Here is a 13568-nt window from a genome sequence, read left to right on the forward strand (position 1 = left end):
TTTTTAATTATATTAAATAATAATACATATTACAATAAATATAATACTAGTCTTAAACCATTACTATACTCAATACCCCCCCTGCGGACTGACGGGCCGTGGACCGTAACCCCCCGCCCTTCTTCTCATTTACTACCTAGGTAGCCTGCGTAATCCAACTATGCCGTTCTCCCTTCCTTATTATCGAGATGCTTGTCAATTACCAGGGCCTCTTCCTGATCAGAATGAAATTGAACAGGCAACAAGAACCCTCCCCAAGAGATCAGACTATGGTGGGCGCCTGGTTGTTATCAGAAACACATATGTTGTGAAATATGGCCCACTTGTGACTGAAAACGAGGGATATGCTCTACTTTTTGTTGAAGAACAGCTCAACATCCCAGTGCCACAACTCTACGCCATGTACCGCGATCGGGACACCCTGTATATTGTCATGGAATACATCCCCGGCATTTCTCTAGGGACGGTGTGGCCTTCGCTCACTGAGGCAGATAAAGATTCGATTGTTAGAGAATTGCGATGCATCTTTAATCAAATGAGAGCGCTGGCGTCGCCTGCATTTTACGGCAGTGTCAACCAAGGACCCGTTCCCCATAAGTATTTCTTTTCTCGTGAAAAAGACACCGCCGTTACCGGCCCCTTTCAGACAGAAGAAGAATTCGGAAAAGCCATCGCACTTCGCTCAAGAATCATGTGGAGCGAATCAAATAGTCACAGCTTTCTCTCCGACTATCTTGCTCGTCACCTCCCGTCAGCACTTCGCAATCATCCGCCTACGTTCACCCATGGAGATCTCTACAGGGAGAATGTCTTTGTCAAAAAAGCCCTCAACTCTGCTACGAATAAAGAAGAGTATGCAGTAGCTGCTCTTGTCGACTGGGAGACGGCTGGATGGTATCCTTCGTACTGGGAATACGCTCATGTTTTCCCCTTATTGCAGTGGATTGACGACTGGCCGGCGTATATTGAGAAGATTATTGATCCCTTGCCGCTGGAAGGCGCCATGATGCGGATTGTCTTTAGTGATATGGAGTTCTAATGTGGAATACGCACCGTGGAGGGAGCCGCGTTCAACTCCCATGCGAGCGAACACGTCGCGACTTGCCCCAGACCATCCCGCATGGCATTTACAGGAGTCATGACCATGACAGTCGTGATCGATGCCCTCGATGAACACGCGGGAGACCAGGACGTCACAGCGGCTATCAAGTTACTGTTACAGAAGGATCCTCCAGCAGTACCTTGAAGCTTGTGGTGGTGGGATTATTCCAAAGTGATCTTAGATCAGATCGAAGCCGCAAATCAAGCCCTAATTTGAAAAGATTGACGAATGAGCGGGCTAGCCAGGTTTTGCTTTCCGATGTAGATTGCACCGATGAAGGAGGTCAAAGGAGGGGCTCGAGGTCCCTTCGCTCCATACTGCCACTGAATTAACCTAACCAGGTTCTATATGTTCCGCGAGATATTCTTAACGGTATCTCATGATATCGTGACTGGGTCTATGTCAGCCGGAATCCCATTGCTTCGCAGATCCTGGAAGCGGCAACATAGGTCTTCGTACTCCCTTTTGACTCGAACAAGCTTACTGTTGAAGTTGATGGGGATGAAGCTGCCAATGTCTCGAAGACCCTCGCGCGCTGCACCAACGTGCAGCTGGACAGCTGCTCTAACAGTGGCGTCGAGGCCGTGCTAAATGCCGTTAATAATGCTGTCGAACTTGCTAGGGATGCTGCCGATGCTGCTCCTGCTGGTTTACTGCCACTACTCCCGTCGTATTCTTTAAGGACACCGGCACTGATACCCGGAATACTGCAGCTGCTCGGAAGGTTCCGTGCTATTGCTCCCGAAGCCTCTACATCCGACTCTGGCGGAACTACCCTAGGGTATATACTCCTGTGTCGATGTCTATCAACGCTGCACCTCTGGCGCCCTGGCTTATACCATTTCTAAGGTTAACGAGATTGCCACCTGCGATGCCTTCTACGATCTCCCTGCGGTTGCCAATTCTTGCTATGATCAGGACCAAATTGGTGTTACTGTTTATGAATTCACTCATGCTTCAGCAATCGCCGACCCTCCAACTCGCGACATTGCTATCGGATACTCTGCGTCTGTCGCTTTTTCTGCTGCCCAGGCTCTAGAGAATGCAGATTCTTACCGTTTGTTTGCTCAAGTATGCCTTCTATAGATGTTTTTGTGTCTGCTAATAGTGAGACTAATGTATCGTAGGTGCTCGCCTCAACTGGACTGATGAGGATGCTATGCTGTCTATTCATGACGTTGTCGATGAAACTGCGTCGTCGATTGATGGAAAGTATATCGCTGATTTGTAAAGTACCGGACACGTCTCGCTCTTTTATGCTATTTCCTATGCTGCTGATCGGCTGAACATATCACTCTTTCCCAAAATTTCGGACAGATCTCGCTCTTATACTTGTTTTATGCTGTTTTATTCAGATACCTAGGTAGCTGCTGAAACATACTCGATGCAGAACTTTATTGTATCATTTGTAAAGATTCTTTGGTAGAAACTTTCCGCAACTTTCTCTCTCAGGTCTTCTGGAGTAAGCAAACTAGGTAGACAGGCTCAAGTCCCACTGCATCCTGCTCTACCTATTTCTTTCTTTTTCATAGCCCATCAGATTCTTTATAGTACTAAATGATGTAGATCGCAAGCCTATACCTCACATCTAATGGGCGATCAATAGATTTATTGGACAGATAGCTAAGTTTTAAGATGTCAGGGGCAAGAGGTGAAGTAGTGCGTGATTCCACCAAACCTGCACTATTTACCTTCCTTTTGTAACTCACAACGATAGTTCTTGCTGTATACGACTCTATTACTAGAGATTGAGGGAAGTGGCAGTCTAGCTAGACTACCAGTACCATATGTTATACATACCATTCCAATTGCCATGCAGGCTAACGGTGCTTACCACAGTCCATACGCTGCACTACAACCCTTCCATTCACCTCCAGTCCACCCCCAGCCCTAACCACCCTACACGCCGCACCTCAATCTCAACCTCACCTCACCAGACAGACACCTGCAAGCCCAGCCGCCATCCGAGGCTCCCTCCCCCCCCCCTAAACATACGTATCGTAAACAGAAACACAGTACGCCTCGCCAACCCAAAGCCCACTCGTGCAGTCACCCGCAACAGCCGGATTCCACTCTAGAAACTGCACCACCGTCGTGCTGAACTGCGCAGCGATGCTGGCGCATGTATCGCCCGCTGCAAGAGAGGACTCAATCAGCATGCATTCAAGCCCGCAAGACAGGACGAGACAAAGACTCGGTCTGCTAGAGGGGCGACCTACACTGAACAACATAGTACTCGTCGCAGGTGATCGGGATCCCTGTCTGCGTGGGCGCAGGCGCAGAAACGTACACGCCGACGCAGTAGGCCTCGTCGGCCCAGAAGCCCGTCGTGCAGTCGGCGGAGATGGAGGGGTTCCAGGAGAGGAACTGGGCTTCTGTGAGGCCGTATTTGGCTGCGAGGGTTGCGCAGGTGTCGCCGGCTTTGGTGGGTTAGCTTCTGCTTGGTTCATATATAAAAAAAGGGTGCGTGAATGGGCGTACCTTGAGCCACTGCGTACTTGATACAGTCAGCCGGGATGCCGGATTGGGTTGCGGCGGGCGGGGTGATGGTTGTTGATAGGGTTAGGGAGGCCGAGGTAGTTGTGGTTATTGCTGTGGTCGTCGTCGAGGTGTTGCTGGCGACGCCGACACAGTAGTCCTCGTCGGCCCAGAAGCCGCTGGTGCAGTCGGATGAGACGGCTGGGTTCCAGGCGAGGAAGTCGGCGAGGGTGATGCCGAATTCGGCGGCCACGGAGGCGCAGCTATCGCCGGCTGAGGGTGAGTGTTAGTGGGGAGATCTTGTGGAGAGGAGTGGACTTGCATTGTGCGGCGTAGTATGCATTGCAGTTCGAGGCGATGCCCGTCTGGGTGGGAGCCGATGGCGAGGTGGCGGCTGTGACGGTGGAGGTCTGGTTCGTCGCGGTCTGGTTGCTGTACTGCCAGCCGTCCAGGGGATCGACGCAGTAGGCGTCGCCGGTGACGAGGTCGGCGTCGCAGGTTGTGTAGTTGAGCGAGGGGTTCGCCTCGGTGAACAGATGTATGGCAATGCTGTTGGCCAGGCAGATGGACGAGCAGTTGTAGTTCAGGGCGGCGGTGTTGACGAACCAGGAACCGCAGTCGAGGGTTGTCCCGACGGCGACGTTGACGCCTGCAGGAGGGGAGACCGCGCTGGGGGTGTCCGAGTCAGAGGTCGAGTTCAAGGCCTGCCCGGTGTATGTCCCACCGGGGGGCGAGACGCAGAGCACAGAGCCCCAGTCCGGGTTGGCGGAGTGGAGGTTGGAGCAAGCCGCGTCCAGCTCGGTGTTCCAGTTAACTAGCTGCGTGCTCGTGATGAAGTTGGCCACTGCGATGCTGGGGCAGCTGTCGTTGGTCTGCACGGAGTAGACGTTGGTGCAGGTCAGCGGCAGGCAAAGGGTGGTGCCGGCCGTGATATCGGAGCAGTTGACAAGGCCCGGGTTGATGTAGTACATTGTCGCCGACGAGACCCCCTTGGCTAGGGCAATCGAGTCACAGGTATCACCTTCGTTGGCTGTGTAAATGTCACCAGACGTACAGCTGTCCGCTGTCGTCGTCGGCACGGATGCGTTGAAGGCGCTGGTGGTAGCGTTGAAGTCCGTCACGGTGAGGTTGCAGGCAGCGGCGACATACTCATACACCGATTCCCAATCCGCGTTATAGGTGTCTGAATAGGCGTCTCCCTGCATCAGCTCCAGCTTCTTGACATAGCAGTACGAGCATAGATCCGCGCTTGGAATCTCTTCAAGGGTGGTGAAGTTGTTCCAGGAGGCGATCTGGTCTGGAAATTCTTAGCAGAGGCCAGAGGAGAAACGGGCACTGGTTACTCACCATTGCAGTTTGCACCTGTCGTCGGGTCCGTAAAGCAGGACTGGTTCCAGTTACTCCAGAGCTGGTTGACGAGATCCAAGTACGACATTCCGGGGATGAGCTCGGCGGAGGTGCCACAGCTGGCCGACACGGAGTCATGCAGCTGTGCAATGGAAGCCTCGCAGCTGGCTGCACAGACCAGAGCGGTTGTGGCTGCTTCGCCGGAGCTACTGATGTAGCCATCGGTGATGAGGTCCGAGACAGCTGAATCACAGTCAACCGTCTGATACAGCGCATCTTCGCAAGCCGAGGACAGGCCAAGGCTGGACAGAGTCCCATTGGGGAACATAGACACGCCCTGGGATGCCACAACAGCGTCCGCCGTCCGCGCTTGAACATGGAAACGGCCATGGGAGAAAGAGTGCGCGGCGAGGCCGGCAGGGAAAGAGGACACCGACAGTAAAAGGGCGAGGCCAGGCGCCATGGTGATGAACCTGGGTGATAGTTGAAGCTCAGCAGGGAGAAGAGCAGTCTTAGCAACTCGTCAATGTGGGCAGTGGGATGGACGTGAGCGGTTCTTAATCTCGGCAAAGCTGAAGGATAAGTAAAAGTGCTCTCAGACAGCTGACAAGCGCTTCCTACTTTGAATGCAATCTCCGAAGGGGTACATGTTGGTGAAGTCTCGGATGGGACGATTCAGACTGCGACATCACTATCAGCAATCGGTAGACGGACATTGCAGCAATCCTAGCAATCGTAGCTGAGGAATTCACAGAACTTGCGGCGGCAATTTCCGACAGAAGACATGGGCATTGCTTCCAAGTCTGGTCCTTAGGGTTCAGCCAATACCTGCGAGAATGGCTTTCTTCAGCCTAAAAATGCCCTGCCAAGCTGACAATAGTAGATGAATCAGTGTATCCACCAAGTTGAAGATCATAGGCCCCTTTCCTACAAGTGGAGGCGTCCGGCTATACGGCAGCCTGCTTTGGGAATGGCTCACGGAGCAGGCCTCCAAAGTGAGCCTAGCTGGCGAGCTTAGCTAGAGATAAGCAAAGTTTGGAGGCACAAGCTCAGTCGGGGAATGCTTAGCTACGGCTCGGGCTTGTTTAGTCCAATTGGATGTCCTGCATGGAGACCGTTCTCAGCCGCGCCCTGCCGGAGGGTCTATGGTATATTGCAGCTGAACTGCAGAGACTGTCAGACAACATCCATGGCAATCTCCGGCCTCGTCAGGTACGCTCTCACTTAAGCCTTTTCGGAAGCCGTTAATCTATTTGCAGCGTTTTGAATGGCTTGACTTGTATCATACCTGCTATTGCCATGGATGATATACTCCAACCTTCATGACAAATGCAGAGACTGAGGCTGTCAGATGTAACCCCAATCTCACCTGGCTCGAATCAGAATCATGTCATCTATTCACAGTGTTTCAAATGGTTTGCCACTGCATCTAGTGTATGCAGGTACCCACATGGAGTTGAGCACATGGCTCTAGTATTGTGTACCTCTTGGCCATGCGGATACTGACTCTTGTAATGTCAGTAGATATCCAGTGCTGAGCTCAGAGTATATAGTACGTACCAACTTCCACTTGTAGCCAACACCTTCATCAGTGAGCGCCTGTCTATCAGACATCTTACCATTCTTTTCCTACTTTTACCCTCTTTTCTAACATTGGCCTCGTAAGGGCTACACTCTCCTTGTCAACACCCAACACTCTTTTAAAAGTATACATATATCATCTTTCCTTTTGTGAACCCGATGTTAGCAGGTGTGGCCCTGACGCTGCTCGCCAGCCTGGGCGTCGGGGTATCGGGGGTAGCAGCAGACACATCCTGCAGCGCCACCGTGCCCTGCGAGATCGGCTGCTGTGGCCAGTATGGCGTCTGCGGCATGGGGCCGGACTACTGCGGCGCCGACGTGTGCATCAACAACTGCGACGCCAAAGCCGAATGCAACCCCGGCAGCTGGCCGGCCGAGTATGTCAATGCCACGACCTGCCCGCTCGACGTCTGCTGCAGCCCGTATGGCTTCTGCGGCACAACCGAGGAGTTCTGCGGCAACAAGACTGTCACCGTGCCCTCGTGTGATGCCAGCTCCCAGTCCATCGCCCGCGTGATTGGGTACTACAACTCGGCGGCTGCCACGCGCGGCTGCGATGGCATGGCGCCCTACTCTGTGCCCCAGGGCGTGTACTCCCACATCTACTTTGCCTTTGGGAGCATCGACCCGGACACCTTCGAGGTCATCCCCGCAGCGCAGAGTGATGAAACACTCTACCAGCAGCTGGCGGCATTGCAGTATCGCGATTCGGAGCAGGAACTGTGGATATCGATTGGAGGGTGGGACTTCTCGGACAGCGTCCAGCGCACCGCGACGACCTTCTCCGACTTGGCGGCTGCTGATTCCGATCAGCAGAACGTGTTTTTTGTTAGCTTGCTCAACTTCATGAACACTAAGGTTGGGGCTTTACCGGGGTGGACATCGACTGGGAGTATCCAGCTGCGGATGACCGCAACGGCCGTGCAGAGGACTATGACAACTTCCCGACCTTCCTGGCGGGCTTGAAGAGCGCGCTGAGCGAGTACAGCTACGGGCTGTCCATCACTCTCCCCACCAGCTACTGGTACCTGCAGCACTTTGACCTCAAGTCGATTGAGCCCTCGGTTGACTGGTTTAATTTCATGGCGTACGACCTGCATGGGACTTGGGATATCGGAGACGAGTGGACCGGGCCCTACCTGGATGCTCACACGAACCTGACCGAGATCAAGACCGCGCTGGACCTGCTCTGGGGTGTGGATGTCACCCCGTCCAAGGTCAACCTTGGCCTGGCCTTCTACGGCCGCAGCTACACCCTGGCGAGCGGCGCGTGCTCGGAGCCTGGCTGTGAGTATCTCTCCGCGGGCACGGCGGGCACCTGCAGCAACACGGCGGGCGTCCTGTTCAACAGCGAAATCGAGCAAATCATGCAGGAGAACGGCGTCAATGGGACGCTGTACGAGGAGGCGGCCGTCAAGGTCATCACCTGGGACACCGACCAGTGGGTCTCGTACGACGACGAAGAGACCTGGAAGCTCAAAGCCGACTACGCCAAGTCGGTGTGCCTGGGAGGCGTGCTGGTCTGGTCCATCGGCGAGGACGACGAGATGCACACCTTCTCCAACGGGCTCGCGGCCGCGCTGGGGAACCCGGTCAACATCAACAGCACGACGGGGCTGGGATTGACGCTCACCGGCGACGAAACCAGCACCACCACCACGACCTCCTCGCAGGACAGCGTCTGCCGGTTCATCAACTGCGGCGACACCTGCCCCGCCGGGTTCAAGGAGATCACGCGCGAGGACAAGACGAGCCAGCTCATGCTGGACTCGACCGAATGCCTGACCGGGGGCGGCCAGACGCAGACCCTGTGCTGCCCAACCTCGGAGGACCTGCCGACCTGTCGCTGGCGGGGCTTCCACAACAGCGGCAAATGCAAGGGGGGCTGCGACGACGGCGAGGCCGAGGTGGGCACGATTACCAGCGGCTGCCACTCGGGATACCAGTCGGCCTGCTGCACCGTCACCAACTCGACCCAGCCCTGGGCGGACTGCGCGTGGACGGCCAAGTGCGAGTCCGACGACACCTGCCCGTCCGGGTACGACCAGTTCGTGGTGGGCTCTCGCCAGGGCTGGGGCGGGCGCTCCTCGTGCTCGGGGAGCAAGAACTACAACTACTGCTGCAAGGGCTCCATCCCGGACGCCTTCACCAACTGTGCCTGGACCGGGCACGAGGTCAGCTTCCCCAACACGCAGTACTGCACCGACGCATGCCCCTCGGGAGCCATCCGCATCGCAGAGGAGAGCATCCAGGTGCTCATGGGGGGCAACAAGCCCGGCAAGGCGGACAGCTGCAACTTTGGCAACGAGGCCTACTGCTGCAACGGCACGACGACGACGACCACCACCACGACGGCCCCGCGCTCCGACCCCTACGAGGACCAGACGGCGTATGAGTTCCACTACTACCTGGGCCAGTGGCTGGCCGACCCGAGCTGCTCGGCCAACGAGGACGCACAGTACAGCGCGGCCTTTGAACGGCGGGACAGCACGGCGGACCAGGAGCGCGTGTTCACGACGCTCGTGCAGATCCTGGTCGTCTGGATGACCGCGCCCACTGCCCGCACCGACCTGGACACGGACTTCAACAGCCAGCTGGCGGACTATGGCCTCCTCGCCGAGTCCGCCAACCTGGCCACCTTCCGCGACACCTTCTACGGCACGGGGACATGGTCGGGGACCTCGACCTACGACCCGGAGTCCATCGTGTCCGAGTGGCTCTGCAACATCGCCGACTCCCAGCAGGCCATTGCCGACCTCGGCGCCGCCAGCACCGCGCTGTGCCAGGCCAGCGACTTCATCTACAAACGCTCGCTCCATGAAGTCGACGTCGACGAAGCCGACCTCGACAAGCGCAAGCTAGACTCAACCAGCACCAACGCCCGCAACGGCGCCGGCACCCAGCCCACCGTCGCCCAAGCCCTCCGCGGCGTCGTCAACGTAAGCCCAGCGCCCCCACCTCACCCAATCCCCAAATCCAGTGCGGTGCACTAACATTACCACCCCCCAAAGGGCGATCTAACCCTACACTACGCGCGCTGGATCCCAGGCACCGCCCGCCCCGAGGTCATCCTCGAGCTGGCCTTCTGGATGGGGCCGGACGCAGGCACGCCGCCCACGGCCTCCATGCTAGCCACGTACGGCGACACGGGCGACACGGCGCCCCCAGACCTCTGGATCGTCTTCCACCTGCACATCACGCGCGACGCCCGCACCTTCCGCAACACCCAGGTCACCGGCGGGGCGTTCTACCCGGGCGTGGCCTCGATGCAGGTGTACCACAGCCAGACGCTCACGACGGTCGCGGGCCGGCACTCGGCGGCGCGCGCCCAGTTCCGCTTCTCGAGCACGTACGATCGCGACGGCACGGCGTGGAACACGGGTGCCATGGCCAACTACAACTCGCGCACGAGCGCGATTACCTGCAGGCACCCGGCCACCGAGCGCTGGTATATCGGGCAGGATAACGCGGCGGGCATCCGGGGGTTGTCGGCGTGGTCGCAGGCGTATGCGCGGGAGCTGAATGCGTTTGTGAGTTGGTTCTTTTCCCTGTCTGTCTGTCTGTCTGCTTACGGTGGGTTTTAGGGCGTCTTCCTGTTTAACCAGGGCCTCTTCTCCTATGAGAATTTGGGATACATCTGGCCTGCGATTGGCGGGTACAATGCTACCAACCGGGCTGTGAATGTATACGTCAATGGCGCTACGGGGTACGCGCCGCAGATGGGCGCGTTCACGACGAATTGGAATTATCAGGGGGATACGGTGTATATCGATGGGGCGACGTCGGAGTGGACGACGGATCCGCCGGGTTCGTCGACTAGCACGACGACAGCACGGCCTACATAGCACTGTTGGTAGTAGCAGTGTGGGTTCTCGTGAATAGCTGGATGGTGATGGGGTACGGTCATTTACATCCAAGTGCTAAGTGAGAGTGGGTGTATGGTGTTCGAGGATGTACCCTAGTAGACAGTCACGTGCCTAAGAATATATATATTGAGCCATCGCCTCTTCCCAACCCTAACCTTTAACCACCTCACCTACCTAGGTACACTACCATAGGTACCCTAAACCAAGGCCACTATGCCCCCCTACGCAGCCTTCCACACCCCACACCCAGACTTCACACGCCCGGGGACAGCCACAGCTCCAGCCTTCTACGACACCGACGGCTCCCCCGTCTACGAAGCCCCCTACAACGCCCTCCTGCACACAATCCTGGCAACCAACGACGTCGCCGCTCTTCGCCAATACAGCTTGACCACGCCCGTCTTGTACAAACACTACGAGATCGAGACAGATCACCCTTTCCACATTGCAGCCGAGAACCGCAGTTTCGAGGTGGTCAAGGCGCTGGTTGACATCTACCGTGCACGCGGGGCCGTCACGAGGTCGAGTGATTTTCCGGGCGAGACAGAGCCAGAGAAAGAGACACTGAATGCGTATCTTGAGCGTCATCATGTGTCGCTTCTCGAGGCCGGGTGCCGGGCTGCGGATCGGGAGTTTGTCGCTTGGTTGGTGGGGCAGGAGCCGCCCTTGGGGAGTTTCAGGGGAAGCCCGAGGCCGGACGGTGACGGTGACTACTGTCCGCCGCTGTGGACTGCTGTGGCGGCGTTGAGGGCGCCTTGGATGCCGAGGGAGGTTGAGAGGGATGCGTTAGAGATGGCAGAGGACAGCGCGCGGCGTGAGGCCTTTGTCTACTGGTTGCTGGAGCAGGGGTGCTCGGTGACGGGGTCGGACGTGCTCTGGCCACGTTCGAGGGTCGAGGGCAGGCCGCCGGCGGAGGGGGAGGAGGAGATGCAACTGTACAGCAGTGTTCTTGGGGCCGCGGTGCCAGGGGCTAGCGGCGAGATGGTGGCGAGACTCATCGCGGAGGGGGCCGACCCGCACGCCCGCCAGATGTTTCATGACAGTTGGACGATTCTGGATGCCGAAAATGTAGCACCGCTGCATATCGCCAGTTTGTTCTGGAATCGGGACGCTGTGCGCGCTCTGCTGGAGCACAGCGGGGACATTGGGCCGGCGGAGATGGTCGCTGTCGCGGATGGTCAGGGACGCCTCCCGCTGCACTGGGCTGTGATGGGTCTGAAGAGTCCGCCATGGGGCGCCCAGCAAGGCGGGCCAGTAGCTAAGGAGATGATGCTGGACACGGTGACTGTTCTCCTCGCGGCGAATCCGGCCACGGCGAATGCGGTCAACCACGAGGGAAACACCCCGCTGCACGAGGTCGTGAAGGGTGAGATTCGGCAGGATTGCACCGAAGGCTTCGAGCCTGACTCGAATCACACCGACCGGGTGCGAGATGCCCGGGCAGTTATCGGGGTCTTGATGGATGCGTGGGCTGAGGTGGAGAGAGCAAATGCCGCTGGAAAGACTGCAGAGCAAATCCGGCAAGAGGGGATCGTCGCCCGCGAGAGCTGGAGGCGTATGCAAGCCGTTCAAAATACAGGCCGAGGTCGAGGCCGAGGTCGAGGTCGTGGTCGTGGTCGTGGCCGGCCATAGTGCAGGTCTTGTGCACAGTCGGGGAAGATGGGTTTACTCCTTTATTCACTCGGCTGCCAGTGTATGCTAATAGTGCCATGTAACTATCACGGCGAAATGCTTACCGGTACGTCATCGGGGGTTTCATCTTCTAGCCACAGCACTTCATCATGAGCCCTAAGCTAATAAGATACGTAACTCACTGGTACCGAGCCGGCGGCGGCCAGATCCCATCGATTTCATTCCGAGCGCGTGATTGCGTGGCCGCATGTAACTTGCTTAGCTCCGAGGTATTCCGGTAGGGCTTCCGTCTTGCCTCGCCCTCCAGATCGCGCTGGACCAGCCGTGCAAATAACGTCGGCGCGATGTGCTTGATGTCAACTTTTAGGGGCCGTAGAGCCTCAGCCGGAGGTGGGGGTTGAGATTGAGCTTCTGTCCCAGCCCCATTCTCGGACTGAGGGTCAGGCTGAGGTTCAGGCTCAGCTAACCAGAGATACGGCCTCGCCGTTTCCCGCGACCGGTACGCCTCATCATCGACATAGAGGAAGGCGTCGCGTCGAAACCCACTGGGGATCTCGCTGTTCGAGAGCATCGTGCTGAATCGGCTCCGCAGTGCACTCGGGTCTAGTTCCTCATTCCCAATACCTGGAACAGCCACCCAGTGCAGGGCAAACCGCCCCCTCGTCTCATCCTTGATTATGTCAATTGAAAAATGTAAGCCATGGTGAATGGCCGTTTCGATCTGGGATTTGTATTCCGGAAGACGACCTCTTCCTCCTCCTCCTTCGCCTTGCCCTTCTCCTTCCTGGTAGAATACCACGAGACCAAAACGCCCCCTCTCTCTATCAAGTCCCTGCCCCTGCCCAGAATCCCCAGCGGACGTCGAACCGGGTTGCAGTTGCAGCACGTGCTCCTGCCAGGGCACGTTGATGGCGAATTTGAGATTTCTGATGTCGTCATTGCTCAGCGTGTCCATGGCCGCCAGCCACGCGTCCGTCAATCGCTGATTCACCCTCTGCGCCGCCTCCCTTGCAACCCTCAAGTCGTCCGTCGTCGCCGCATCCATGGCTCGGCTCATGAGGTCTCGATCTTCCAGACTGAGACGAACCCTCTCGGACAGGATGCGGCCGCTTTCTCCCTTAACGACGCCGGACAAGAGGAGACGGGATTCTTGATTGCTCAGGGCGGGGCCATTGGTGTTTTTATCATTGCTGTTAATGGCTTTGGCGATGAGCTCGTCCATGGTTAGTCCGCATTCTTTCTGGCACAGGGTGTTTTCCTCTTCGGCTGGGGGGCGGCGTGTGATGAGGCGGCGTTCTTGGTCTGTTAGGGAGGAGGGGTTGGAGATGGCGCGGTTGTAGAGGGTACGAGTTGCGTCGCCGAGGGGCCGAGGGGTTCTGTCGATGCTTAGGGTGAAGGCACCGTCGAACATGGGGATGTGTATCATGTTGGCGGATTGGATGGATGTTTGGAAAGGAGAGAGACGCTTGGCGGGTGTAGAAATCAATTTATGGCAGTACCTGGGTAGTTCCATGGTTCTTTGGTTGATGGCACGTGACAGACTAGGCACCTACTAGGCACCG

At 57.0% G+C, this 13568-nt stretch overlaps 6 protein-coding genes across 6 annotated transcripts; 3 read left to right on the forward strand and 3 right to left on the reverse strand.

The window, feature by feature from the left end:
• Positions 1-160: 160 nt before the first annotated feature.
• On the forward strand, positions 161-1039 carry DSM5745_01776 (aminoglycoside phosphotransferase family protein; the record flags this gene model as incomplete). Its single annotated transcript, XM_026743792.1, has 1 exon — positions 161-1039. The coding sequence occupies one exon, from the start codon at positions 161-163 to the stop codon at positions 1037-1039; it is 879 nt and encodes a 292-aa protein (XP_026606955.1).
• A 105-nt stretch (positions 1040-1144) lies between these two features.
• On the forward strand, positions 1145-2333 carry DSM5745_01777 (uncharacterized protein; the record flags this gene model as incomplete). Its single annotated transcript, XM_026743793.1, has 5 exons — positions 1145-1237; positions 1552-1772; positions 1850-1883; positions 1952-2159; positions 2230-2333. The coding sequence occupies 5 exons, from the start codon at positions 1145-1147 to the stop codon at positions 2331-2333; spliced, it is 660 nt and encodes a 219-aa protein (XP_026606956.1).
• Positions 2334-3087: 754 nt separating this feature from the next.
• Positions 3088-5390, reverse strand: DSM5745_01778 (LysM peptidoglycan-binding domain-containing protein; the record flags this gene model as incomplete). Its single annotated transcript, XM_026743794.1, has 5 exons — positions 3088-3236; positions 3322-3522; positions 3584-3843; positions 3899-4877; positions 4928-5390. The coding sequence occupies 5 exons, from the start codon at positions 5388-5390 to the stop codon at positions 3088-3090; spliced, it is 2052 nt and encodes a 683-aa protein (XP_026606957.1).
• A 761-nt stretch (positions 5391-6151) lies between these two features.
• DSM5745_01779 (uncharacterized protein) lies at positions 6152-10415 on the reverse strand (the record flags this gene model as incomplete). The annotated part of the gene is made up of 9 exons (XM_026743795.1): positions 6152-6245; positions 6297-6321; positions 6378-6435; positions 6488-6530; positions 6580-6622; positions 6691-7350; positions 7380-9366; positions 9649-10101; positions 10269-10415. The coding sequence occupies 9 exons, from the start codon at positions 10413-10415 to the stop codon at positions 6152-6154; spliced, it is 3510 nt and encodes a 1169-aa protein (XP_026606958.1).
• Positions 10416-10587: 172 nt separating this feature from the next.
• Positions 10588-12006, forward strand: DSM5745_01780 (ankyrin repeat domain-containing protein; the record flags this gene model as incomplete). The annotated part of the gene is made up of 1 exon (XM_026743796.1): positions 10588-12006. The coding sequence occupies one exon, from the start codon at positions 10588-10590 to the stop codon at positions 12004-12006; it is 1419 nt and encodes a 472-aa protein (XP_026606959.1).
• A 178-nt stretch (positions 12007-12184) lies between these two features.
• Positions 12185-13432, reverse strand: DSM5745_01781 (uncharacterized protein; the record flags this gene model as incomplete). The annotated part of the gene is made up of 1 exon (XM_026743797.1): positions 12185-13432. One exon carries the CDS (start codon positions 13430-13432, stop codon positions 12185-12187), a length of 1248 nt encoding a protein of 415 aa, XP_026606960.1.
• Positions 13433-13568: the final 136 nt, after the last annotated feature.

This window comes from Aspergillus mulundensis (assembly GCF_003369625.1).
Source record: "Aspergillus mulundensis strain DSM 5745 chromosome Unknown scaffold_1, whole genome shotgun sequence".
In the NCBI taxonomy this organism is placed as follows: domain Eukaryota; kingdom Fungi; phylum Ascomycota; class Eurotiomycetes; order Eurotiales; family Aspergillaceae; genus Aspergillus; species Aspergillus mulundensis.